The sequence below is a fragment of the Cyphellophora attinorum genome (genome assembly GCF_001299255.1).
Source record: "Cyphellophora attinorum strain CBS 131958 chromosome Unknown Contig24, whole genome shotgun sequence".
Classification (NCBI taxonomy): domain Eukaryota; kingdom Fungi; phylum Ascomycota; class Eurotiomycetes; order Chaetothyriales; family Cyphellophoraceae; genus Cyphellophora; species Cyphellophora attinorum.
Genome location: NW_017253252.1, coordinates 332,950 through 354,950, shown reverse-complemented (window position 1 = coordinate 354,950; position 22,001 = coordinate 332,950). Strand labels below are relative to the sequence as shown.

General features: G+C 53.7%; 11 protein-coding genes across 11 annotated transcripts; 5 read left to right on the top strand and 6 right to left on the bottom strand.

The window, feature by feature from the left end:
• Window positions 1-17: 17 nt before the first annotated feature.
• On the top strand, window positions 18-2,027 carry AB675_10371 (Glutamyl-tRNA(Gln) amidotransferase subunit A, mitochondrial; the record flags this gene model as incomplete). The annotated part of the gene is made up of 1 exon (XM_018139138.1): window positions 18-2,027. One exon carries the CDS (start codon window positions 18-20, stop codon window positions 2,025-2,027), a length of 2,010 nt encoding a protein of 669 aa, XP_017997380.1.
• A 418-nt stretch (window positions 2,028-2,445) lies between these two features.
• Window positions 2,446-4,044, bottom strand: AB675_10370 (uncharacterized protein; the record flags this gene model as incomplete). Its single annotated transcript, XM_018139137.1, has 1 exon — window positions 2,446-4,044. One exon carries the CDS (start codon window positions 4,042-4,044, stop codon window positions 2,446-2,448), a length of 1,599 nt encoding a protein of 532 aa, XP_017997352.1.
• A 515-nt stretch (window positions 4,045-4,559) lies between these two features.
• Window positions 4,560-5,111, top strand: AB675_10369 (uncharacterized protein; the record flags this gene model as incomplete). The annotated part of the gene is made up of 1 exon (XM_018139135.1): window positions 4,560-5,111. The coding sequence occupies one exon, from the start codon at window positions 4,560-4,562 to the stop codon at window positions 5,109-5,111; it is 552 nt and encodes a 183-aa protein (XP_017997394.1).
• A 154-nt stretch (window positions 5,112-5,265) lies between these two features.
• On the bottom strand, window positions 5,266-7,078 carry AB675_10368 (Dicarboxylic amino acid permease; the record flags this gene model as incomplete). Its single annotated transcript, XM_018139134.1, has 2 exons — window positions 5,266-5,440; window positions 5,487-7,078. 2 exons carry the CDS (start codon window positions 7,076-7,078, stop codon window positions 5,266-5,268), a joined length of 1,767 nt encoding a protein of 588 aa, XP_017997420.1.
• A 2,611-nt stretch (window positions 7,079-9,689) lies between these two features.
• On the bottom strand, window positions 9,690-10,446 carry AB675_10366 (uncharacterized protein; the record flags this gene model as incomplete). The annotated part of the gene is made up of 5 exons (XM_018139133.1): window positions 9,690-9,756; window positions 9,811-9,856; window positions 9,940-10,087; window positions 10,200-10,248; window positions 10,334-10,446. The coding sequence occupies 5 exons, from the start codon at window positions 10,444-10,446 to the stop codon at window positions 9,690-9,692; spliced, it is 423 nt and encodes a 140-aa protein (XP_017997348.1).
• A 502-nt stretch (window positions 10,447-10,948) lies between these two features.
• AB675_10365 (15-hydroxyprostaglandin dehydrogenase [NAD(+)]) lies at window positions 10,949-11,946 on the top strand (the record flags this gene model as incomplete). The annotated part of the gene is made up of 4 exons (XM_018139132.1): window positions 10,949-10,979; window positions 11,032-11,232; window positions 11,307-11,322; window positions 11,394-11,946. The coding sequence occupies 4 exons, from the start codon at window positions 10,949-10,951 to the stop codon at window positions 11,944-11,946; spliced, it is 801 nt and encodes a 266-aa protein (XP_017997371.1).
• Window positions 11,947-12,019: 73 nt separating this feature from the next.
• Window positions 12,020-12,929, bottom strand: AB675_10364 (uncharacterized protein; the record flags this gene model as incomplete). Its single annotated transcript, XM_018139131.1, has 4 exons — window positions 12,020-12,136; window positions 12,198-12,406; window positions 12,462-12,520; window positions 12,625-12,929. 4 exons carry the CDS (start codon window positions 12,927-12,929, stop codon window positions 12,020-12,022), a joined length of 690 nt encoding a protein of 229 aa, XP_017997304.1.
• A 515-nt stretch (window positions 12,930-13,444) lies between these two features.
• On the top strand, window positions 13,445-14,678 carry AB675_10363 (Iridoid synthase; the record flags this gene model as incomplete). The annotated part of the gene is made up of 2 exons (XM_018139130.1): window positions 13,445-13,727; window positions 13,786-14,678. The coding sequence occupies 2 exons, from the start codon at window positions 13,445-13,447 to the stop codon at window positions 14,676-14,678; spliced, it is 1,176 nt and encodes a 391-aa protein (XP_017997326.1).
• An 890-nt stretch (window positions 14,679-15,568) lies between these two features.
• AB675_10362 (uncharacterized protein) lies at window positions 15,569-17,468 on the bottom strand (the record flags this gene model as incomplete). Its single annotated transcript, XM_018139129.1, has 3 exons — window positions 15,569-15,985; window positions 16,057-17,328; window positions 17,373-17,468. 3 exons carry the CDS (start codon window positions 17,466-17,468, stop codon window positions 15,569-15,571), a joined length of 1,785 nt encoding a protein of 594 aa, XP_017997433.1.
• Window positions 17,469-19,460: 1,992 nt separating this feature from the next.
• On the top strand, window positions 19,461-19,892 carry AB675_10361 (uncharacterized protein; the record flags this gene model as incomplete). Its single annotated transcript, XM_018139128.1, has 2 exons — window positions 19,461-19,585; window positions 19,637-19,892. The coding sequence occupies 2 exons, from the start codon at window positions 19,461-19,463 to the stop codon at window positions 19,890-19,892; spliced, it is 381 nt and encodes a 126-aa protein (XP_017997454.1).
• Window positions 19,893-20,526: 634 nt separating this feature from the next.
• AB675_10360 (Splicing factor U2AF 23 kDa subunit) lies at window positions 20,527-21,144 on the bottom strand (the record flags this gene model as incomplete). Its single annotated transcript, XM_018139127.1, has 2 exons — window positions 20,527-21,040; window positions 21,101-21,144. 2 exons carry the CDS (start codon window positions 21,142-21,144, stop codon window positions 20,527-20,529), a joined length of 558 nt encoding a protein of 185 aa, XP_017997396.1.
• Window positions 21,145-22,001: the final 857 nt, after the last annotated feature.

Genomic DNA, 22,001 nt, shown 5'->3' with positions numbered 1-22,001 from the left:
ATGTTGACACAGGCATCATGGTCACCGGCTTCAACATAGTCGAAGCAAGCATCGAGGATCATCAGCGCGCGCTCAGCAACGGAACTGTGACCAGCGTTGAACTAGTCGTGAAGTACTTTCTCCGCATTGCAAAATACGACATCCGAGGTGGACTCAACGCCTATACAGTCTTCAACGACAAAGCTCTCGACGAGGCTCGCGCATCTGATGAGAGACGTGCTGCGGCAAAGGCTATCGGTCCACTCGATGGCATTCCATACTGCCTCAAAGACTCCTACAAGTACAATGGCATGACCGTGACGAACGGCTCGCCCGCCTTACAGGGACTAATGTCAAATGAGGACTCCTACATCGCCTCTCAATTCCGCAGGGCCGGCGCTGTGCTCCTAGGAAAGACCAACATGCCCCCCATGGCCGCTGGTGGCATGCAACGCGGTCTCTACGGCCGAGGCGAGAACCCCTACAACCGAGATTACCTCGCCGGCGCGTTCTCCAGCGGCTCCTCCAACGGCGCGGCGACGTCAATCTCTGCAAGTCTTGCGGCTTTTGGCATGGCAAGTGAGACGGTCTCCTCAGGACGATCACCCGCCAGCAACAACGGCCTCATTGCCTACACACCATCTCGCGGCATCATCTCCTGTCGCGGACTCTGGCCATTGTACGTCACCTGTGATGTCCCTGTACCGTTCGCTCGCAGTATGGAAGACATGATGCAGATTCTTGATGTCATTGCCGAGCCCGATCCGGTGACAGCCGGCGACTTCTGGCGTGAGCAGCCTCATGTCAAGCTGCCACCTCGTCCCAAGCCCAACTATCAGACTTTGCTCGCTGGAGCATCGCTTGCTGGGAAGCGGATCGCTGTGCCCAAGCGCTATGTCGGCGGCAGCGACTCCCACCCGAACGCAAAACCATCCGTCGTCAGCCCTGCTGTGATAGCAGTCTGGCAGCAAACTCGCGCTGATCTCGAGCGCCTGGGTGCGATAGTGGTCGAAACAGACTTCCCTCTGGTCTCCCGATACGAAGACGACTCGCAGTCCGGCGAAGCGAACAACGTCGTCGGTGCGCCGAGATGGTGGAACCAGTACGAGCGTGGCGAGCTGTGCGCTAAGGCCTGGGACGATTTCCTGCGGTCTGGAGGCGACGAGCGACTCGGCGATATCAGCAAAGTTGATCCGAATATGCTGTTTCCTAAGCCGAAGGACTACAAGCCGGACATCTACATTGAAGCGCGGAACTGGATCAACTACCCGGGCTTACCAGCGCTTGCTGCTCAGTTCGAAGGCAACTCTATTCACGATATTGAAGGTATGGCGGAGACACTACCAGCTTTGGAGGCACAGCGGAAGCGGGACTTCGAAGACTGGCTTGATGAGAATCAATTCGACTTTGTGGTATTTCCTGCCCAAGGCGATGCAGGCAAAGCGGATCTGGAATTTAGCGTTGAAAGTGCCGCGTATGCGTTGCAGAATGGCATCAAGTACTCTAATGGCAATCGCTCGCTGAGACATCTGGGCGTGCCGACTGTCAGCGTGCCTATGGGTGTCATGGAGGACAAAGGCGTGCCGGTCAACCTGACGTTCGCTGGGAAGGCTTATAGCGATGCAGAGCTGTTAAGATACGCTTATGCCTTTGAACAGGGTACGAAGAGGAGGACTTCTCCAGCCAGTACCCCGACATTGTCGACCGATAAGGTCGCGTCCGCCAGTGAGGAGCCGCTCTCGATAGACTTCCGGCTGGATGCGACCGGAAGAAGGACCAACAATGGCGGGATCGAGGTCTCTGGCACACTTATTGCCCCTGATGGCCTCGGCCAACTAGATGCCGTACAAATATGCCTGGATAATGAATCTGGCGGTTCTGCAAAAGTCATCCATGGTAAGTGGTCTTACTCTGAGTCATACAAGCCAGCGCCTATCGAGCGACTGGACTGGAGCTTGCAGGCGATGAAGCAGCCGCCAGTCATGGTACTAGTGACAGCAACGCGAGAGGATGGTCGTATCCTCGCAGCAAAGCTGCTCTGGATCTGAAAAGTCCAATTTCTGGAGGATAAGGCAGATACTCTGGCATGACGGAGCAGTCGTGTGGCTTCAGACGCTGCGAGCAGCGTGGACGTCCGACAGCAAAAGCCGAAGAACTAGAAGCCAAGGCTTTGGGACAGCAGATGGATGGGAAGCAGCAGAACGACGTATTCACTGCGCCGCCAAGTCGACGTCATCCACCAAGGATGAGCCAACTCCACGTCAGCGTCCCAAACATGGCACCCCCAGAGTCAGTGCACAGCTTCCGCAAACCTTCAAAGCCATCTCTATGTCCTGTCTCGACCGTGCGAGGGCGCTCTATCTCCGCCCGTTGCAAGTCCTTGCTGTCATGGGCGCATGATTATGGTAACCTCGCCGAAGCAACCCTGCCATGTGTAACGCTCCACTTCCAAGCTTCAGTTTAGTGTTACGACCCTCGTCTTTCGCGTTTGAACCACCTCCTTTTCGACTTCTCGGGTTTGGCATCGTCATCCTCGTCTAGATGAGGAAGCGGGGCCAGCTTTCCGGACCCATCAATTCCCGGAAAGTCGGACCCGGCCGTCGATGCATGTGTGTCTGGATGTGCGCTGTCAGGCACCCAGCCCACATAGTCGTCGTCAGGCGCTTGTCTGGGAGCAGGTGGTGGATGCGGCGGTGGTGCGAAATTGCCGTCTGGTGCCGCGCGAGGTGGTGGCGGCTTTTGTACTATTTGCATGCCGTTCGGTGCCTGCGGCGGAGGTGGTGGAGGAGGATGTGATGGGAGCTTTCCAGAATAGTAGTTCGAGCCAGGACCTGGATCGGGTGGTGGTGGCGGCTGTTGATAGCCAGTCGTTGGATGACTTCTGGGAGGCGGTGGACCTACTGGAGGAGCGAACTCTTCGTCTGGTGGTGGTCGTCTTGCGGGAGGAGGCCCCGGTGGTGGTGCGAAGCTCTCCTCGGAAGCGCCACTATTTGGCGATGCTTGCGTGCCGCTGCCGCTGCTTGTCTGTCGAAGCACGTGACCTTCGCCTTTGTCAAATTTGTTGCGCAGACTCTTGGTCCCATGCTGCGACTTCAGCTCGTGGAGGATAGGCGCTTCCCGTACGTTTGGCACAGCGACCGGGGGACGTATGGGCGTGGGCGCATGGAGCACCGGAGGCTCAACGGGTGAAGCGTTTGTAGTCGAAGGACTGATAGTCGTAGCAGGGCTCAGTCCGAGGCTCATATCAAATTCTCTGTCTATGGCTTGTCGGCCCTCGAGCATGGGTGAAGGCGAGTTGCCGATCATGCCGGTCGGCACACGATGGATACCTGGACGTTGCGTCGATTCTGGCGGTGAAGACGTATTTGGTGGTAACTGTAAAGGCTGCTGTGTATGCGCCCATTGGCCAGGTCTCGGGATCTGTTGTAGGGGTGACTTGTTCCACATCTTTGAGCCTGCTGGTGGTGGGCCATTGTTGCGGAAGGGCGAGGCTGATCTGGCTCTGACCTTTGCCTTTCCAACCTCTATTGGTGGTGCTTCTGCCTCATCACCGCCCTCCCCGATGACCACTGGCGGCCGATCCACGAACTGTACACTGAGACCTCTTGCTCGTCCCCGTCCTTTGGAAAGAGAACTACTCGACTGACTTCTCGTCTGGTAATGTGGCTTCAAGAGACTGGACTCGGTCTGTTCGGTATCTGCCTGGAGTGGCTGCGCACCAGGATATCTTTGCGATGTCGAGACATCGATCTTGGGGACGACTATGCGCCGGGGAGACTGCTGTGGCGGAGGGATGAAGTCTGTAGAGTGTTGGTTCTCCGGCGCATCGTGATAGTGCGACTGATTCGTCGGTGGCCGATCCGAAGTCAACGACAGACTATCCGAGACGGACGGTCGACCGGTCGAGACTGACGTCCTCCCCGTAGCCAGGAAATCATCCACCGTCGTGCCAGCATCCTTATCCTTCTTGCTTAGCTTGGTCTTTGTGCGCGCAAGTCGCTCCTTAAATTTGTCTCTCCTCGAGGCCTTGCGAGTGGGGTCAGCCGTATCCTCCTCGTCTGACATCTTGTGGTAAAGAAGGAGATATCATGGCTTGGTACTCGAGATCGTCAGACCGCAGAAGTACACACCACTGCAGGGCTGTAGGTAATACGGAAAGGCTGAAACGGTGCGGAATGCCACCACAAGCGACCTTTCAAGGGCGGTGAAACGGTTGCAACATACCTGCATTCAAACCACAATCAGCTGCGGCGTCAATGCGCGCAGCCCCCGGCCTCAGTCGAGCGCCGTTAGGGGTTAGGCTTCAGGCAGGCCAGATACCTGGACCAGTCGCTGATTGGCTGTGTCAGATGCCGAGGCAGTTTCGGACGAGGTCGACAAAGTCGAGGATGTGTTATCACTCCCCGATGAAACTCAAGAGATTCGACTACTTCTTAAAGAACGCTTCTTGGCCGCGATGACGAGTGGTAAGCAATAGTGCAGGAGACTCAAATATCAGTGTGCTTTCTGTAAAAGAACATATAACTGTTCTACCAATTCCCAGCAAAGGACATCCAACAGCAGACATTCACTCTTTGACCATGGACGAAGCAAAAAGGAAGAAGATGATGAAGGAAGCCTACCAAAACCCAGACCTGGAAACTTCGTTGTGGGACCGGGTCATGGCACTCAACGCAGCAATCGCCGACGACCCAGACTATCTAGGCCCGGACACCATCGCCCACCGCGCTGGAAACACAAAGCTACTGAAAGTCGAGCCCGGCCGGACAGAATGGGAAATGGACGTCACCCCTGCTCACGCAAATAAGAGCGGCAATATGCACGGCGGCATGGCTTGCATCATCCTCGACAATCTCACTTCGACGGCATTGTTGACGCTCGCGAAGCCTGGCTTCCTGGACGCAGGGCATGTCTCGCGAACGATCACAATGAGCTATCTGAGGCCAGTGCCTATTGGCGCAAAGATCAAGGTTGTTGCTGAAGCTGTGGCGGCGGGACGGAATACGGCCAACTTGAAAGGGGAGATTCAGATTGATGGAAAGGTTTGTGTGACTTGTATACACGATAAGGTGGTGTTCAAGAAGGGAGAGGTGCATCCAAATCAGAAGCCAAAGCATAAGGCGAAGTTGTAGCATACGTCCATTATTGAAGTACAGCCAGTGCGCAGGGAGTGCAGACCGGCGTAGACTAGAAGAATCAGCGTGAAGTTAGAGCTGGAAATTGGTTCGTTGTAGTTGGTTTTCGCATGTACATATGTTGCATCTAGATGGGCTGCCACCACAGTACCTAGTCCCACAGAAATCCAGCATATTTCCTCCAGCCAGGGACTTTCTCTTCGAACCCTGGGTCTTCCGCTGCTCTTTGCAATGCCTCTTCGAGAGGAATTTCTGCCAGCCTCTGGTATTTGGTGCGCTTGATGACCTTCCATAACAGGAAAGCGGTCAGCACAAGTGGTATGTCACTGTTCCATGTTAGTCAATGCTATTTCCCTCATGGTGGTTGCTTACAGGTATGATGAGATGAAGCCAGCTGTGCTCCAGTTCCCACGAGTAAAGGTAGGGAAGCCGGCCGTTAATAAGATCACGACGCAGAGCACCAAGGCTGCTGGCGATGCCCACTCGGTCCATCGATTGTGCCAAGGCAATCTGCTCAGCGGTATGCCCTGTTTCTTCATAGCCATAATCAAACGCCAATGGTTGAGAAGAATCGTGATCCACGAGATCAGAACACCACAAGCAGTCAGATCCACGAACCACCAGAACACCGTCAACGCACCCTCAGACAAGCTCATGAAGCTCAAGAACATGAATGCCGTCAGCAAAAGCACGCACATGTACGGCACTCCCCAGCTGGTCGTCCGCAAGAATATCTTTGGTGCTTGTCGCTTGAGAGCAAGACCGTAGAGCACTCTCGTGCCAGATAGAAGTGCTTGGTTTTGCGCCGACCAGGCTGATGTTATAACGATGGCGTTGACCACAGATGGAACGCCTTTGAGACCGGCTGCGCTTGCTGCGATGACAAATGGGCTCTGTGCTGCTGTGCCGTAGGCGTCGTTGAGCCGTTCGTCGTCTGAAGAGACAAGCATGCCGACCACTAGCACCGCCAAAATGTAGAAGACCGTGACACGGGCAAACACTCGTTTAACGGCCTTAGGAATCGCAATACGTGGGTTCTTTGTCTCCGCCGCCGCCATCGCGATGGACTCGACTCCGGCAAAAGAGAAGACTGCGCTGGACATGACAGCCCAATACCCAAGGAAGTTGCCCCATGCTCCGCTTGCGATATATTCGACAAATGGTCCTGGATCCTTCCAATAGCGGAATCCCACGCGCGGCGTTCCGGAAACACCTCCGAGATCGATGACAAGCCCGAGGATAATGAGAAAGATGATGAAGAGGATCTTCAGCACCGCGAACCAGAACTCAACTTCTCCGTAAATCTTGATCATACTGATTCCAATCGCGAAAGTGAGAGCAATGAAGATCATGATCCAAAGCGCCGAGTTGATATCCGTCCAGTACTGGAAGAGCACGGTAATAGCTGTGATCTCAGCGGGAATGCTCAAGCAGTTGCCATAGACAATATTCCACCCGATAGCAAATCCAAGTGCAGGATCGGTCAGGAACTCGGCATGCCGCACAAAGCTACCGGTGACAGGTAGCAGAGCGCTAACTTCGCCCAAAGCGAACTGTACGCAGCAGACAATCAGGCCAACCGTGATATATCCAAGCAAGGCACCAAGCGGTCCGCCTGTCTGAATGGCGCCTCCGAGTCCCAGGAACAATCCAGTACCGATTGCTCCAGCAATCGCGATCAAACCGATATGTCGTTGCTTAAGTCCTCGAGAAAGGTCCTGCTGCTCGTTCACAGTCAAAAAGTCGCCTTCTTCCGACGCAGAACTTGAGGCGATGCCATGATGCCGATAAGGCTCCTCCACTCCGCTGTGCACGTCAACGCCGCGCTTGTCGGGGTCCGAGACGTTTGACGCATTCATGATGAGAGGCGTCGTTTCGTCGTTCAAGCCTGCAATGCCTTCCTCGACACTCGTGCTGCCAGCATCGAAACCGCCAGCAGAAATAGCATGAGATGATGGCGGCATCTTGAGTGCCTTTTCTACGGGGTCCGGTGGCCGAAAGTTAGCGCTAAAGGCCCGCAGAGCTTACGGCTCTGCGCTTGAGCTCATATCTCGAGCAAATGGCGTGCTGTGCCGCGTCGCTGGAAAGAGCAAAAATGTTACCTTCAATGACACCGACGGCCAATCCTGCGGGTCGGTGGCTAACATGTCGCGAGGGTTTTCGCGTGCGAGTGCCTATTTAAGCTTTGTCGTGGCGTTCATGTCCGGGCATGGCATAGGCGGAATAATGTCGAAAAACAGGGCCAGATTAGGTTACTGTAACGAAATCGGACGTATACACGTTAAATGCCTGTTTGCAAGGCAAATAACGACAAATAAGCATGACACCCGGCAGAGACACAAGAGTTTGAGAAGTGCTTGAAATGATTGTCTATAACCACACGAGGACGCCTTCAGATGGCCGTGCAGAGAATTGAGAACGTGGCTGGTCCGCAGAGAACTTATGGCTGGTGCCTCTAGAACGTACATCGGCGATATCTACCCTACAGGCTCTTTCCGGGCACTGTACATATACCACGCGTGTAGTTGTTGACTGCTCCCTGACCCAAAGTGCAGCAGCTAAGTAGCGGGAGCTTGAGATTCGAGGCAGCAATATGAAGGGTTTAGTCAGTAGCGGACTGACATAATCTTGAGCACTCTGGTCCCGCCGTGTAGACGGCACAGGGAGGTGACAGTACCGATAAAGGGGCCATGTACAGGCGGGCGGGGCGCGGGCGCACAACGCATCGGTCGTCTGTTTCCCTCATGAAGCCCGATCTGTCTTTCCGAAGCGGCGAAGAGTATACCTATACCTATACTGAAGCTGTGTGGCCAGGTTCGCTTACTGAATCGTCGACGTCTGGGGTAAAGGTAGTGTGTTGTCGTTCAATATGCTGTCCGGTCAGCGAATATGAATAGAACGACACATCCAGCGCTGCCCTTCGGCTAGAGTACATCTTCAGACCATGTGGCTTCGAAGGCACATGCCGCGGCCGAACTGTGACCACAGCCGGTAGCAAGTCTGAGCAGGTAAACCCCGCAAGCAGGTGGGTTTTGTAGAGTCATGGCTGCAAGTGCTCCGATGGTGTGGCTCCTGAGTGGCGCGACGGGTTAAGTCTTCCGCAATGCCATGGACGACAGCACTGTGCCGTAAAGTATTGCGGCCAGCGACCATTGCATTGATAGAACCCTCTGCACCAATTCGAGTGAGATAGCACTGGGCTCCGAGCAAGCTCTTTGCGTGCTCAGTAGTATCTAGTGATCCGCAGGCGCATTTCTCTTGACAAACCAGGAAACATTGCCGATACTCGCCTGTGCAGCGCACTAGTCGCGTTTCTGGGCTTTTCTCGACCACTGAACATATCTCGGGCGTGCTCTGGCCAGAAATGTCTTCCAGACGCAGCATCAGAGCCAAGCGCTTCTTGAGCCAACATGTCGACGATTCCTGGCGTTCCCCTCGAAGATCCCGTCCTGACCCACATTCGCCTGCGCAACAGACCACGCAAAGGAGGAGACGCTTTCCAGTTCCCTTGCTATGTGAAGGACTGCCCCATATCTACCAGTCGTAAAGGAGCCCTCCGGCGTCATTTCAATTCCGGCTGGCACGCACCACATGGTTCTGGTCCCACAGCAGACTGGGATCCAAAGAAGGCCTTCCGCGTTCGAGCATCAGAATGGAAGAAAGGTACGATGATGATCGTTCCGCCTTTCCTGTGTTCAGTCAGCTAAACCTTGTGCAGACATCGGCTTGAGCGCAACTAGAGGGGCAACAGACGCGGCTACCTTCCGCATACTGCTTGAGATCCGGTCATTCTACTACGCCCCAACGATCATGAGCGACTCGAAGCATCCAGCGCGCATCAGGGACTGGGGCGCCATGGTTCAGCGCATGATGGAGCAGGAAGAAGTGGTCGCCGGCTCCAACTCCGCCTCCGATACAATCAACAAAGCTTCCAACAATGCCGCAGCCGCTTTGCGAGACGATTCTGCTCCTGCTAGGGAATCTGGCACCATCAAAGACAACGACAGCAGATTCGAGCGGTCGAACGAGAAGTATCAGGAAGTCAGCAGTACCGTTCGTCCCGGGCTGTACAGATCGCTCAAGAAGAGGCGAGGCGACGCGCTCCGAGCTTCAAAGGCCCACGAGCTTACCAGAAAGACGGATCCGGCAAGCTCAAAGTGAGCTAGAACAGAACCAGAGTGCGAGAGCAGCGACAGTGAGAGTATAGGAGGAAGAAGAAGAATGAAGAAGAACGAATGATGCAGTGCACCTGTGCCAAGACGCTAACAGGTAGTCCCTGTGATCCACCGTAGCTTGCACAATTATGAAAGAATCAGTCCTCCTGTCTAGTTCTACTGTCACCATGATCGATGTGCTTTTAGTTGGATTAGTGTAGCATGGTGTGAATAAGACTGACACCAGCACCGGTACAGTCATTCGACAAGCACGTCGTGCCATGTGAGAAAGCCTGTCCAAAACGGAAATACGGCCATGTCCCTTGGACAGCCTATGCATCCAGCCATCAAGTCAATCTCAGTCTCTTACATCCGGTCTCTTCCATGCTTTGATGGTGTCTACGAAGCCGACTCGTCAACATCATAATCTGAAATGGTTGTCTTTTGGCAGTCCTGGAACAGGTTCTCCAAGCTGCAGTGTCTCATATCTGGTTTGCATCAGTATTATCTTCTGCAGCCATACGGCGCCGAGTCCAACTCACCCGACCATCACATGGGCGCCCTCTCCCATGAAGTTCGCAGCATCCTCTGTGTCAAGATAGCGTCGGTTAATCGAGCGGAGCATGGTGGGAAGGGTGCAGGGCCAGAGCGTAAACGAAAGGACTACTGACTTATGATTGCCTGGACGATCTCGTCTTGGCTCATATGTTTGACATACTCCTCGACGCTCTCGACCAGCATCTCTGCCGTCCCATCAAATGGCTGACCATCGGACCCGACAATCAGGGGCAGCCCAAGAACTTTCGCTTTCTCTTGGTACTGCGGTGGGCAAGAAAACTATCCAGACTTCGTGATCAGCCCGTCCCACCCCGATTACTCCATTCAGTCACAGCAAGCAATTGGACAGGAAAGACTTTCGATGAGCACATACCTGGGTGTATCGTTTGGCAATCTGCTTGAAGCCAGGCAATGAAAGTGCACTAGTTCTTGGTGAGCATTCCCTGGCCTACTGAACGTTGAGGACGTCGTTTGCATCAAGGTCATTCAGGCCACCTGGGCACTTACAAGTCTGCGTGCTCTTTGGCCCAGTAAGCATGAAAATGTTCCGGACTCATGCCTTCTTTTCGCTTCAGGAACCACTGGATGCGGATGTAGGGTTGACGAGCGTGGCTTGCCATGACAACAGTTCGCCCTGATAAATTTACGTGCTTTGGTTGACTTGCAGGATAATAATGATATCCGAAGGCAGCCTATAGCCACGAGTAAACAGGTCCGCGCGAAGTGATAATGCTAGTAATCTGACGTTGTCGTTTTGCAACAACCAACTTGAAGCCCTGGACTTAAAAGCAGTAGGTCATCGCAGTATAGCCTCAGTACCTGGCTTGGACAACCGACTCAGCGTATGGGTCTTCTCCATAGCAATGCGGGTCCGCAACCGGCCCCTGTCCCGGCCAGATATCAGAAGCCTGAATGGGCATGGTTTTCGATCATCCCCGGGCTTTCCCCACCACTGGGAAAACGTTATCCAGAGTTGTATTCAGTGTGGGCAGGCCAGCCTCGGCCACGTTGCCCAATGGGCGGCCGTAGTCACTGGACATCATGTAGACTCAAAGCCGTACGGTTCGCGAGCTGGCTCATGAAGAAGACATTGGCCCCTCGAAGGTAGATCGAAACGAGAAGATGGCGAAGGTAGCACTGATCACGGGAGGAGGTGAGTCTAGCATGTCGTCGAGCAGCCCAATTTCGGTCTCACAAGACTCCAGCGTCCGGCATCGGGCTAGCGACAGCCCAACTCTTCGCAAGTAAAGGATGGACTGTCGCTATCGCCGATCTGAACGAGTCCGCTGGCAACAAGTACGCCGCTGAGCTCAAGGGGTCGTTCCATAAGACGAACGTTACCGACTACGACAATCTTGCACAGACCTTTGTTCAGGTATGGAAGAAGTATGGCAGACTTGATATGGGTGAGTGATGAACTCCAGCGACAAGTCGATGGATTTTTATGACAAGTTTCTGACCGCCATTGCTCGCACTGCAGTCTATGCAAACGCTGGGTGAGTTCCATTTGACCCATTGCCCACGTACCTCACACGATTCAATCGCCCTTACTGACTTGCGACACCAGCATCGTCGAGAAAGTGAACTTCTACGAGGAGTACAAATCAGATGACGACGGCTTGCCTCCACGCCTAGATGATGTTGTGCTCGATATTAATCTCAGATCCGTGGTATGGACCGCTCATCTGGCTCTCCACTTCTTCCGGAAGAATCAGGACAAGCCGGGAGGCAGTCTTGTGATCACAGCATCCACTGGAGGGCTCTATGCTACACCATTGCTGCCCATGTATGCAGCCGCCAAGTTTGGCTGCGTTGGATTGGTGAGATCACTCGCTGTCTACCTCGAAGGCACGGGCATCAGAGTCAATTGTGTCTGCCCCGGAGCTGTCGCTACCGGCTTGTTGAAGAAGGAAGAATGGGCCAAGTTTCCCCAGGACACGATGACACCTGTGGAGAACGTTGCGAAGGCAGTGGCTAAACTTGTGGAAGATGAGAGTCTGACTGGGAAGTCCTTGATGGTCGTTCAGGACCGGTTGACCATTATTGACAATCCGGAGCCATCAGATCCGGCACTGCATGGCATGATGTCGAGGGATAACAAATTCAAGGACGGCATGTAGCAAGTGTTGTAAGCAACAATCGAAAATTCTACAGTCTAGAAAGCCACGCTCGCACCAGTATGATAATGGTATATCATTGGCCTCCTTTCCCCTTGTGGAAGTCGCGCAGAAGCTTGAAGGGTGCGACTCGCTCAGACTTCTTGACTGAGAGTCCGAAGGCGCTCGCGGTTCCCTCGTCTATGAATTCGTGCTAGCATCAGGAGTTAGCGTTCCGAGGGTGATCTTTGGACCAGGCCTTGATGTGTACGTACTAAGGCTAGCATTGCTGGCGGCTTTTCAAGAGTACTTTCCTCTGGTGGACGGCGATTCTGTCGTTGAAAGTGTAGCTTGTATAGTCTGATGGACGAAGATTGAACGCTTCGATTCTGAGATCGATACCATGCTGCGACCTTGGCGTCGTCTGAGCCATCCACACTTGCAGGTAGATCGAATTGCACGGTCGTCAAATAGGTGTCCGCACCTGTTCGACGTCAGCTATGGTAGGCATAATACTCCCGGCAACGGCTTCACCTTACCTTGACTCTCAACCTCGGCCTCCCGATTGTCACCAAGACTAATATAGTATCTGGTATCGCTAGTCCATGTTCAGCATTGTCCCGTGATCGTTGATCTCAGAGTTAGGGAGATGATGCCCATGAAGTTCCGTCATATATCCATCGACTTTCCTGTGGCACTTACAAATCTGCAAGATCAAAGATGTCCTGAGCTCCAGCTGGGAGCATTTCACTCACGACCGGAATAGCTCTGAACTCGTCGCTTGTGAGAAACGCGAGGTCCCTCAGTGGGTAGAGTGCAAGGTAAGGCCTCTCGACCTTGGCCACCTGCGTGATGTAACGGAAGGCGGCATTTATACCGGATGTTTGAAAGATGTCGCGAATATGGATGTCTTGGTACCATTTCGTAAAGAGCTCGGCAGAGAGTTCGCTGGAGGTGATTTTCGAGTTCACATACAGCAGTCCTGGGCCGCTCGCTGGGGTCGCCATGTCGCCGTGCCAGTTCGAGAGATCTGAAGTCCAATCGAAGTGATTTAGTTTTAAGGATCACGTCGCCATCGTGAGTTGCTGCTGGGTGCTGCGAACGAATCCAGCGGTCCTTGATGGGGGCTCCGGGCTCCCTATGCCTCGGGCTGTCGTCCATATGATGAGCGCTCAGGGGTCCAGCCTGGCACGTGGAGTGAAATGGAGAGAAGTCTACTCCCCAGGGCACCCCAGGGGCACTGGGCTCGGAGATGATGCCCTTCGATGCGGGGTATGCGCAATTCGGTCCGCACCCGGCTCTCCTTATCCAGGCTAATGTACGGGCACTGTACATACTGCTCGATTTGCTGGGTGGAGATGTGTGGCTCATAAGCGACAACCATGGCGCGGGAGACTGGCTTGCAGGGTGGCCGACCAGCCGAGGGCGAAAGGGTCGGCGATCCCATCGATGGCCGAACCTCCTTGATCTGGAAGATATCATAAAGAAGGTACGGCATAGTGTACCTGACAACAGCATCAATATGGCTGGCGGAAAGAAGGCACTTATATTCGGGGCTAGTGGTGTGACAGGTTGGTCCTTTGTCAACGAGATCTTGAACGACTACCCTGATAAGGGCATCTGGGACAGAGTCTATGCCCTCACCAACCGTCCGTTGACGCGGAGCGCATCAAAATGGCCCGACGACCCCAGATTGCGCATCGTCTCCGGCATCGACCTTCTGAAAGGAAGTCAAGAGGATCTTGAAGGCGAGCTGAGAAGCAACGTCGAAGATATCGAGCAGATCACCCATGTCTACTACTTAGGTAAGTTCTCACAGGCGTTGTTCGATCCTGTCACCGCGTAGTGCTGATTCAGGCACAGCCTATAAGGCCAGCAAGGATGTCGATCAAGAGCTGAAGGACGCTGTCGCGATGTTTCAGCGCTCCACAATCGCTCTGGACAAGCTATCCCCAGCACTAGAATTCGTGGTGCTTCAAACCGGCGCGAAGATGTATGGCTGCCATCTCCTCGACAATCACCCAACCGACTACATGTCAGTACCACATAAGGAAAGTACTCCTAGACTGAAGGCACCTTACCATGACCAGCTCTTCTACCACCCGCAGCTCGACTGGGTAACCGAGTACGCCAGAGGAAAGAAGTGGAACTGGTGCGACACCCGACCTGATATCATTATCGGCTTTGTGCCAAATCAGAACTTCTATTCCCTGGCGACCTCACTAGCTGTCTTCTTATCGTTGTATCGAGAAGTCGAGGGGGCTGGGGCTGAATGTATGTTCCCAGGCACATCGAAGAGCTGGGTAGCGAAGTCAAATGACAGTTCGAGCGACATGATCGCACGCCAGACGTTGCACTTGTCACTCACGCTTCCTATGGACAGGAAGGGCGAGGGCTTCAATGTTGCCGATGCTCGGCATCCAGAGACATTCGAGTCAAAATGGCCACAGATCTGTGCTTACTTCGGTCTGAAAGGCATCGGCCCGGCCAAAGAGCCAAGCAATATTCGAACGTATATTCGTGAACACTTCGATACCTGGAGGGCCATAGAGAAGAAGCATGGTCTCCAAAGCGGCATCGCAGACTCGGACCTGACTTTTGAGGGATTTGAGTATTTCTTGCTTGCACAGTTCGACTTCGATCGGCAGTACGACATGACGAAGATGTACGACACTGGCTTCACCGAGGAAAGGACGGTGATGGAGGCCTGGGGTGGCGTATTCGACCGGATGCGGGCTGCGAAGTTGATACCGTGATGGCACAATGCGGAGTGTGGTGTATGAGATGAGCCTAATCTAGGCGTGAGTCGAAGGGGGAGTTCATTGTGGGTTTATGAAGCTGACGAGGGCGCTGTGGCTCTTGCGGTGTCCAGCTGATTGAGAATAAGAGTTGGACAATTTGAGATGAGCCTTGCACAAGCGTTGGTTGGTAAGAAAGACTCATCACGATATACCGGCTCGGGAGGGCGCTGGGTGTGTGACTGTTGATCCCTAGGGACCCAGATGAATTCGAGGGCGCTGAGATGGGCCTCTCTTGAGAGCTAGGTCGTGGAACCGTTGCACCGTAAAGTCTCTAGCCTGGGAAGGGCTCTCGTGCCTGGTTCATTCGAATGACCAAGCTGCTAAATCTGGAAGGAGCCTCACTTGAGCATTAGATTGTAGAATCGGGCCATCGTGAGCCTTCGAGCCCGGGAGGCCGCCGCAGGTGTAGGTATTGTTCCGCCAGTAAAATCTGACGGGCTTCAGATGAGCGTCACTTGTGCGTCAGATCCCGAAAATGATTCATGGTGAATTTCCAGCCAGGGAGGCCTCTGAAGCCTGGAATCACTTTCACAGATCTCGCTGCCGAATCTGGGACGAGCCTCACTTGAGCGTCGGATTGGAGAACCTTTTGGAAATGATTGATCGTGAATTTCCTCGCCAGGGAGGCCGCTGTAGGAATGGAGAGCTTCGCTGATCGAATTGACAGGCCTGGGATGAGCCTCACTTAAGCGTCAAGTCGTAGGGACTTGTCACAGTAGATTTCCTAGTCAGGGAGGGCTCTGAAGGCCTGGGAATATACGGTATACTTTTATGACTATCTACTTATACTGCTACATACAGAAAACGCGTAAAAACACCAGCTACTCCCGTTCCATCTCTCCCACTCACATCACCACGCACTTCCAGCCATCTCTCCCCTCCACAGGACGCTTGAAGTCGCGAACAGCAGGCATCTTCTCCTGCTGCGGTCCGTAAAGGGGCCGGAGACCGAGCGTATCGCTCACGCTCTCCCATTCCTCCCTCTCCTTCTCCTCCCTATACTTCCCTCCTTCTCCCTCTTCACCTCCCTCCATCACCCGCTTCTCCTCCTCCTCCCACTCCTGCTCGCTCTGGTGCTGTCTCCGCGTCGTCTGCCAGCAACGCTCCTCCAACTCGCGTCGCTGCTTCTCCTCCTCCTCGCGGATCTCGTTCCGCTTCTTTCCCTTCCCATAAGCCGCTTCCAGGAGGGCTTTGCGGTCGCCAAACTTGGAAAACGAGACGTTGTTCCTAACAACGCGCTCCCAGGCGTCGTTCTCGTTGCTCTGCAGCGTGTGATTCCAGTCGTTCCACTCCGCGTGGCGACGCGCAGCTTCCAGCTGCAAGCCGAGGCGACGATTCTCGGAGGCGAAGCGGGCGTCTCGTCGGCGAGGCGGCAGGCTTCGTCGCGCCAATTGGCGGGATTCCGAAGCTCTGCTTCGGTATGAACAGCAATGGGAGGCGTCCGAGCAGCAACGGGAGCTTTGGAGCCCTTTCGGGCGACTTTGCGAGGCGGTTCTGGCTCTGATTCGGCTTCTGGAGACTCGAAATGAACGCGTCTACGCGTACGAGGAGCAGCGGTAGCAGCAGCGGGTGGTTCAGCAGCCTGGAGTGCTGGAACAGCAGGTCGGGCGGGCTCTGGAGCCTGAAGTCTATCCACATGCTGCAGCAACCGTTGTGCTTCGGTTGGTTCAGCAGGTTCATCGTCAGGAACTGGAATCGGCTGAGCAGGAGTTGGTTCAGCGCGGACATTGGAGACTGGAAACGGCTGTGCAGGAACAGCAGTTGCTGGAGCAGGATTGGTGTCGATCCACGCGCTGTAGCGTCTTGCGGAGTCATTGGTGACAGGATGGGTTGGAACGCGATTCTTGAGCCAGTCAAGAACGTCAACATGAGGCCATGCTTCAGAATGCTTCTTCGTCTCCGGGTCGTCCTTTGGAGGCATTGGAAGAGTGGGGTGGGATTTGCTGTAGTGCTTGCGAAGATCTCCATAGGTGAAACCACCATTCTTACAGTCCTTGCACAGCCAGCGAGACTTGTACGGCAGCTTCTGGTCCTTCTGAGCTGCAGTCGGAATAGCAGAGCTAGAGTCCTTCTTGGAAGCAGACTTGGAGCCAGAGCCAGCATTCGATTCGCGTTCAGTGGCAGTAGCGGGCAACAGAATTTCGGAATCTTTGTCGATTGCATCGCCAGAGTTCTCCAGAACCGGCTTTACTTTGCCTTGCTTCGGAACAGATTCAGAGCCGGAGCCAGCAGCAGATTTCGCTTTCGTGGCAGGAGCAGGCAATTGAACCGAATCTTGGTCGAATAGATCGTCATCATTCTCCAGAGCTTGCTGTAGGTACGGTCGACGACGGACGGAAGGGCCACCGTTTCTGGAAGCTTTCTTGCTGACCTTGCTGTTGGTGGACTTCGCTTTGGAGCCAGAGCCAGGAACAATACGTTTGCGTTTGGTGGCAGGAACAGTCAAGAGACTTGGAGCTTCGGCCATTACAACGTCAGGGTCTTCCGGAACTGGGGCTTCGTCCATTGATTCATCAGAGTCGTAACGTCTTGACACTTCGGGCATTAGCTCGTCGATCGACACAGGTGGGGCAAAGTCGGGAGCAGCGAGAGAATCCGCCAGACGCTGTTGAATTTGCTCCTGACGACGCGAAGCGCGGGTACCGACACCTTCTCTGGTCGGTTTCTTGTCGACCTTGCTGTTGGTGGCGACGTTCTTGGTGGAGGGCTTGGTGCTAGCTTCTGGATCTTGGAGTTGGGAGCCATGTCGAATGATGTTGAGTTGGTGGAAACGAAAACGGAAACTTCTTGGAATTGAAGATGTGGAAGCTGTCGGGACGACTTTGGGGTGTTGCCAGCAACACTGCAGAATCTCGCAAGTGAAAGTGAAATGAGCTAGATCTGAAGATATCGGGAGGACTTCAAGTGTATCGGCCAGCGACACAGAGACTTTTGATAGTGAAACGGTAGAGTGGTACTTGGAATGGTTCAGAAGGGCTTTAGGGGAGTATTGCCAGCAATACTGTACGATTTTGCGATCTTGCGAAGGAGTCAAGAGTTGTAAGAGATGTCAAGAGGGCGAAGATGAGGCGGACTCTGCACGAGGATATATCTGCGGAAGGCATTCTATTGTCCATTGTTCTGCCAGTAGCCTATTGAGGCTCTCTATTGTCAGCGCATCAAATCTGGAGGCTGGGAAAGAAGAAACGCCTCAACAATAGAGAAAGTCGCTGCCAGAATAGCGAGGCAAACGGAGTTGCGGGGCGCAGAACACCATCGCTGTCGCGATGCTGCGCTGAATAGAGATCAATTGAAGAGGCTGGGGCCTCGTCGAGTCAGCAGCGCTGTAATACGAGAGGATGCATGAGTTCTGGGACCTATGGTAAGCGCGCAGCAACAGAATTATGCCAAAGCTCCGGGTCGAGAGACTCCTCTGATGCGGCAAGTCCAAGTTCTTCGATTAGTATCCATGGCCAACAGCCTCTTAGTTGGTAGAAGTGCCATGTCATTGGGATGCGCCAGAGAGCAGGTATCGTAGATCAATGGTATCGTGCACCGATAGTAGCGACGCCCGAGATGGTCGACCGGTTCGAACACTATGACTAGAAATGCCGACAGAGCCCGCCTGGGAGCGTATCCGATGCGACTACTTGCAACTTGTTCCCACCGTCAGAACAGCACTTGTCGCGTACAATTTAAGCAGTTCTCAGGCACTTGTCGGGCCATCGATGAAGACGACTAATGTAAATTATGGTCTCGAGCTCTGAGCGATGGCAGCATAGCTGAGCGTGGTCCAGCATCTCCTCATCCAGCAGCGCCCAGAAATCGTGGAGGAGTGCCTCAACAAGCCAGGCTTCACGACACCGGGCATGATGTCGATTCCTTCTGTATATGGGCGCAAGAAGGCAGAACATCACAACTGAGGTTGGACCAAGGTACAGCCAAGGCAATCATCGCCAAGAGACGAGGCAATCTCGAAGCCATCGCTGTTTCTCCTGCCCAATCTCCGTGCACGCTCCACACAACTCCATTCTGTCTCTCGTGGAAGGACCCATCAGCGGTCTCCTTTCAAGCCCAGATCTACGCTCAGGCACTCGGAGAAAACTCCCGGTGTTCGCTCATCTGCCAGAAGCAGATTACTGGCACGGAAATATTATCATTTATGTGACAGCGGCGTTGATTGGCACTCAACGAAGACTTCGTTAAATCTGCATTCCCGACTATTGGCAAAAGAACACAAGACCACAAGGTGAACATGTGGACTTTCCATGTAAAATCTGTGAGTGTATCATTGAATCCTGGCTTCCCATCAGGAGCTTATCTGCTGTTGCACTCTCGTTGATCTCCCGCCGATCCACTGTCGCCAGGCGACGCGCTCTACCATCGAATCGAGGTCCAGGGTCTGTCTCGAAGTGCTCGGCAGTGCTCAGGACGATAACATCTAGCTTCTCTCGAACTCTTCCTCTCTTCCATCTACAACATCGTGTGTGAACACCACAGCAGTCGACAATTGAGACCGTCTTCTTTCAGATCTGAGCACTCACTCGTTCGTGCCTCAGCATCGTCCGCTCGTTTAGTTCAGCTATATCGTGTTCGAGAAAGATTTGGTGTCGCAAGCCCTGGCCATACCCCGGAAACGGACAATCTGTCAGAAATACTGGTGCACATTTTGTCTCAGCATCTCGACAATAAGAAAGCGAACAGATCCCCCACATTCTTCGCCAATAGTCGAGCGAGAGAACTGGAAAGAGTCTCGCCATGGCGGGCGTCCGTGATCCTGCATTCTGGAAGAGGTTTTCTGTCGCGGTGCATCTCGATGAGGAGAAGGGACCTCTGCCTTCTGAGAGCAGCTCCGTTGACTCTCGGGGCACTTTGAAGCACAGGTGAGTATCAGCTATGGAGGGAGTTCATAGCGAGCGACTGACCATGCCTAGCGACACCTGGCTGGAGAGGAATCGGAAGAAGAAAAGAAGGACACGCATCTGTGGCTGTTTCATCGCTCTCACGACCACCATCATCATTGTTGGCGGTGTGTTTGCCCTCATGTACTTCTTGAAGATCGGTCTCTTCGACAAGCACCAGCCCAAGAATGATGCAGAGGAGCAATACTCAGCAACGCAGGCGGTCAATCCTCTGGGAACACGAGATCTTCGACAACTACAAAGCTTGATGGCTGGAGTGCAACCGTAGTCACGATGGGTGCTCGAGCTGCGGTGAGGAAGTCAACGCATCGATGAGGAATGCTGAGCAACTTGGATACTGGCAACGGTCGCGATGGCTTCGGTCTGGAACACAGGGAGCGCACCGACGTATGCCTGTTGTTGCGGAGGCTTGCTTTCACGACTTTATGAATATTCACGGTGCTATAAAAAGGGTGTAGAAGAGTTCAGAAATGGCGTACAGTGGTGCAAATAGGTTTCTGACTGGCTGGGCCACCAGTCACACCATTGCCGATGAATGGCGTTGAACCATGAGGAAATTGTCACAATTCAGATGCGTCTCATCTGAAGATCGTTTCTCGTGACTAGTCGACCATGCTTCGAGAATTTGCATGCTAGGTCCCACCCCGCAAACACCTTTGCGCCATTCCGTTCATGCAACCTGGCCGAAGTCTGTCATACTCAACGATCGCAGCACAGGTGGTCCAGATAATCCGCGACACTGCTTTTCACCCATTGATATGTAAAACCGACTCCATGCCTCGGATGTCTGTGATCTCTCTTCGATACAGCCTTCCTCGATTCCTGCTCCGGCTAATATCGTTTCCTTGTCGGCTCTGGTGAAGGACTCCTGCTCACACTGCGCTCATCTCGACCTCTCTCCTTCAGCACTTCTTCGTGCTCAACTCCAACTCTCTGTCCAACTCTGGACTCGGCTCTTTCCGGTGGATGAAGTTGCAGAACCCTCCTCTCACACATCCCTCGCCACTGTTCAGCCGACAGCACGCTTCTCTAAAATCCGTGACCGGCGACAACTCGCAGTAGATCGGTCGAGCCGCGTACCATCTCGAATTGAGCGCATCGCATGCCGCCTGTGCTGAATCCTCGTACTTGAATCGCGCATACACGTTTCCGATTAGGTGGTCATTGTTGTTGTCGCAGACGACTACCTCCTCGATCTCGCCGAATTTGCACATCTCGCACCAGAAGTCTTCATAGAAGGCGTCGAAGTGGTTTTGTAATTGTGAGGCGTTCATCTTGTTCTTCTGGTCGTAGGCGGGGTTTTGGTATAGGTTTGGGAGGAGGATCGTCTGTGAGTATGAGGGCTTGACGTGCTTTCTTGAGCACCGGTCCCCGTGGCGGCATGCGCCGATCTTGTAGTAGAAGGAGCAGTTGACTCTGTTCAGTGTCTGTTAGTACTCTGGCATTCGATGTTTGAGCTAGGGTGTGAGGACTTACTTGTCGGCTTCTGTGCCGAAGATGGAGGCGAGGTAGTTCGCCATGCTTGTGTGAACGATACGGGCAGCGAGTTCGTGTGAGTAGTATGCTAATATGTGGTGGACTAGAAGATTTTGGGTCGTCGCATGAAAGAAGGCGAACACCTCCAAGCGTAGGTGAATATCGGCAAGGCTGTAGTCTTGAACGAAGGTCACGTGCAAGGCTTTCTGGAAGATTCGCGTCAAATGACATTGCTCAGCGAATCGAGAAATCTGGATGGTTCAAGTCAAATGCGAGGATACACATGAGGCCTGCGCATAGTGCAGTCAAACCTAGCAAAGGGCAATGCATGATGTCTGGTGTCTGTCTTCATCCACTCCATGCGATGTGCTGAGAGTCAATGGCGAAGTCCATCTTCCGCGTGGCCACGATTTCATTGCTACCTCGCGAGCTCTTGCCGATGATGGAGCATATGCCTACGTTCAACGTTGATCCTTCTCAGAGTAAAACTTGCAATGACCAACCTCTCCCGTGAAACTCCCAGACTTGCAGTAGGGACGGTTGATCTCGTTGATATTGCTATCGGACGCGCCAGTCTCGGCTCCGGCGAGACATCGTATTCCACTCACTGCTACTGTATGAGGGCGCCCGCTTCTTGATATCAACTCGGAGCATGCCTTTGAGTCCTGTTCCACGTCGTGTCAGTGCATCGAGTGATACTCGCCATTGATTGCAAGTGTTTCCCTTGCTTCGGAACTTGAATTCCACCGCGAGACTCCCTGCGCAAGGAGTCGCTGCAGCCATGCTCGGGACTATGCAAGACCACAAACAATTCTGCGGTAGGCAAAGGAGATGAGGCGGGTCGATGTATTGAATTGTAGCAACCGTGCGGTTACTGATCTGGAGGACCATGGAACATTAA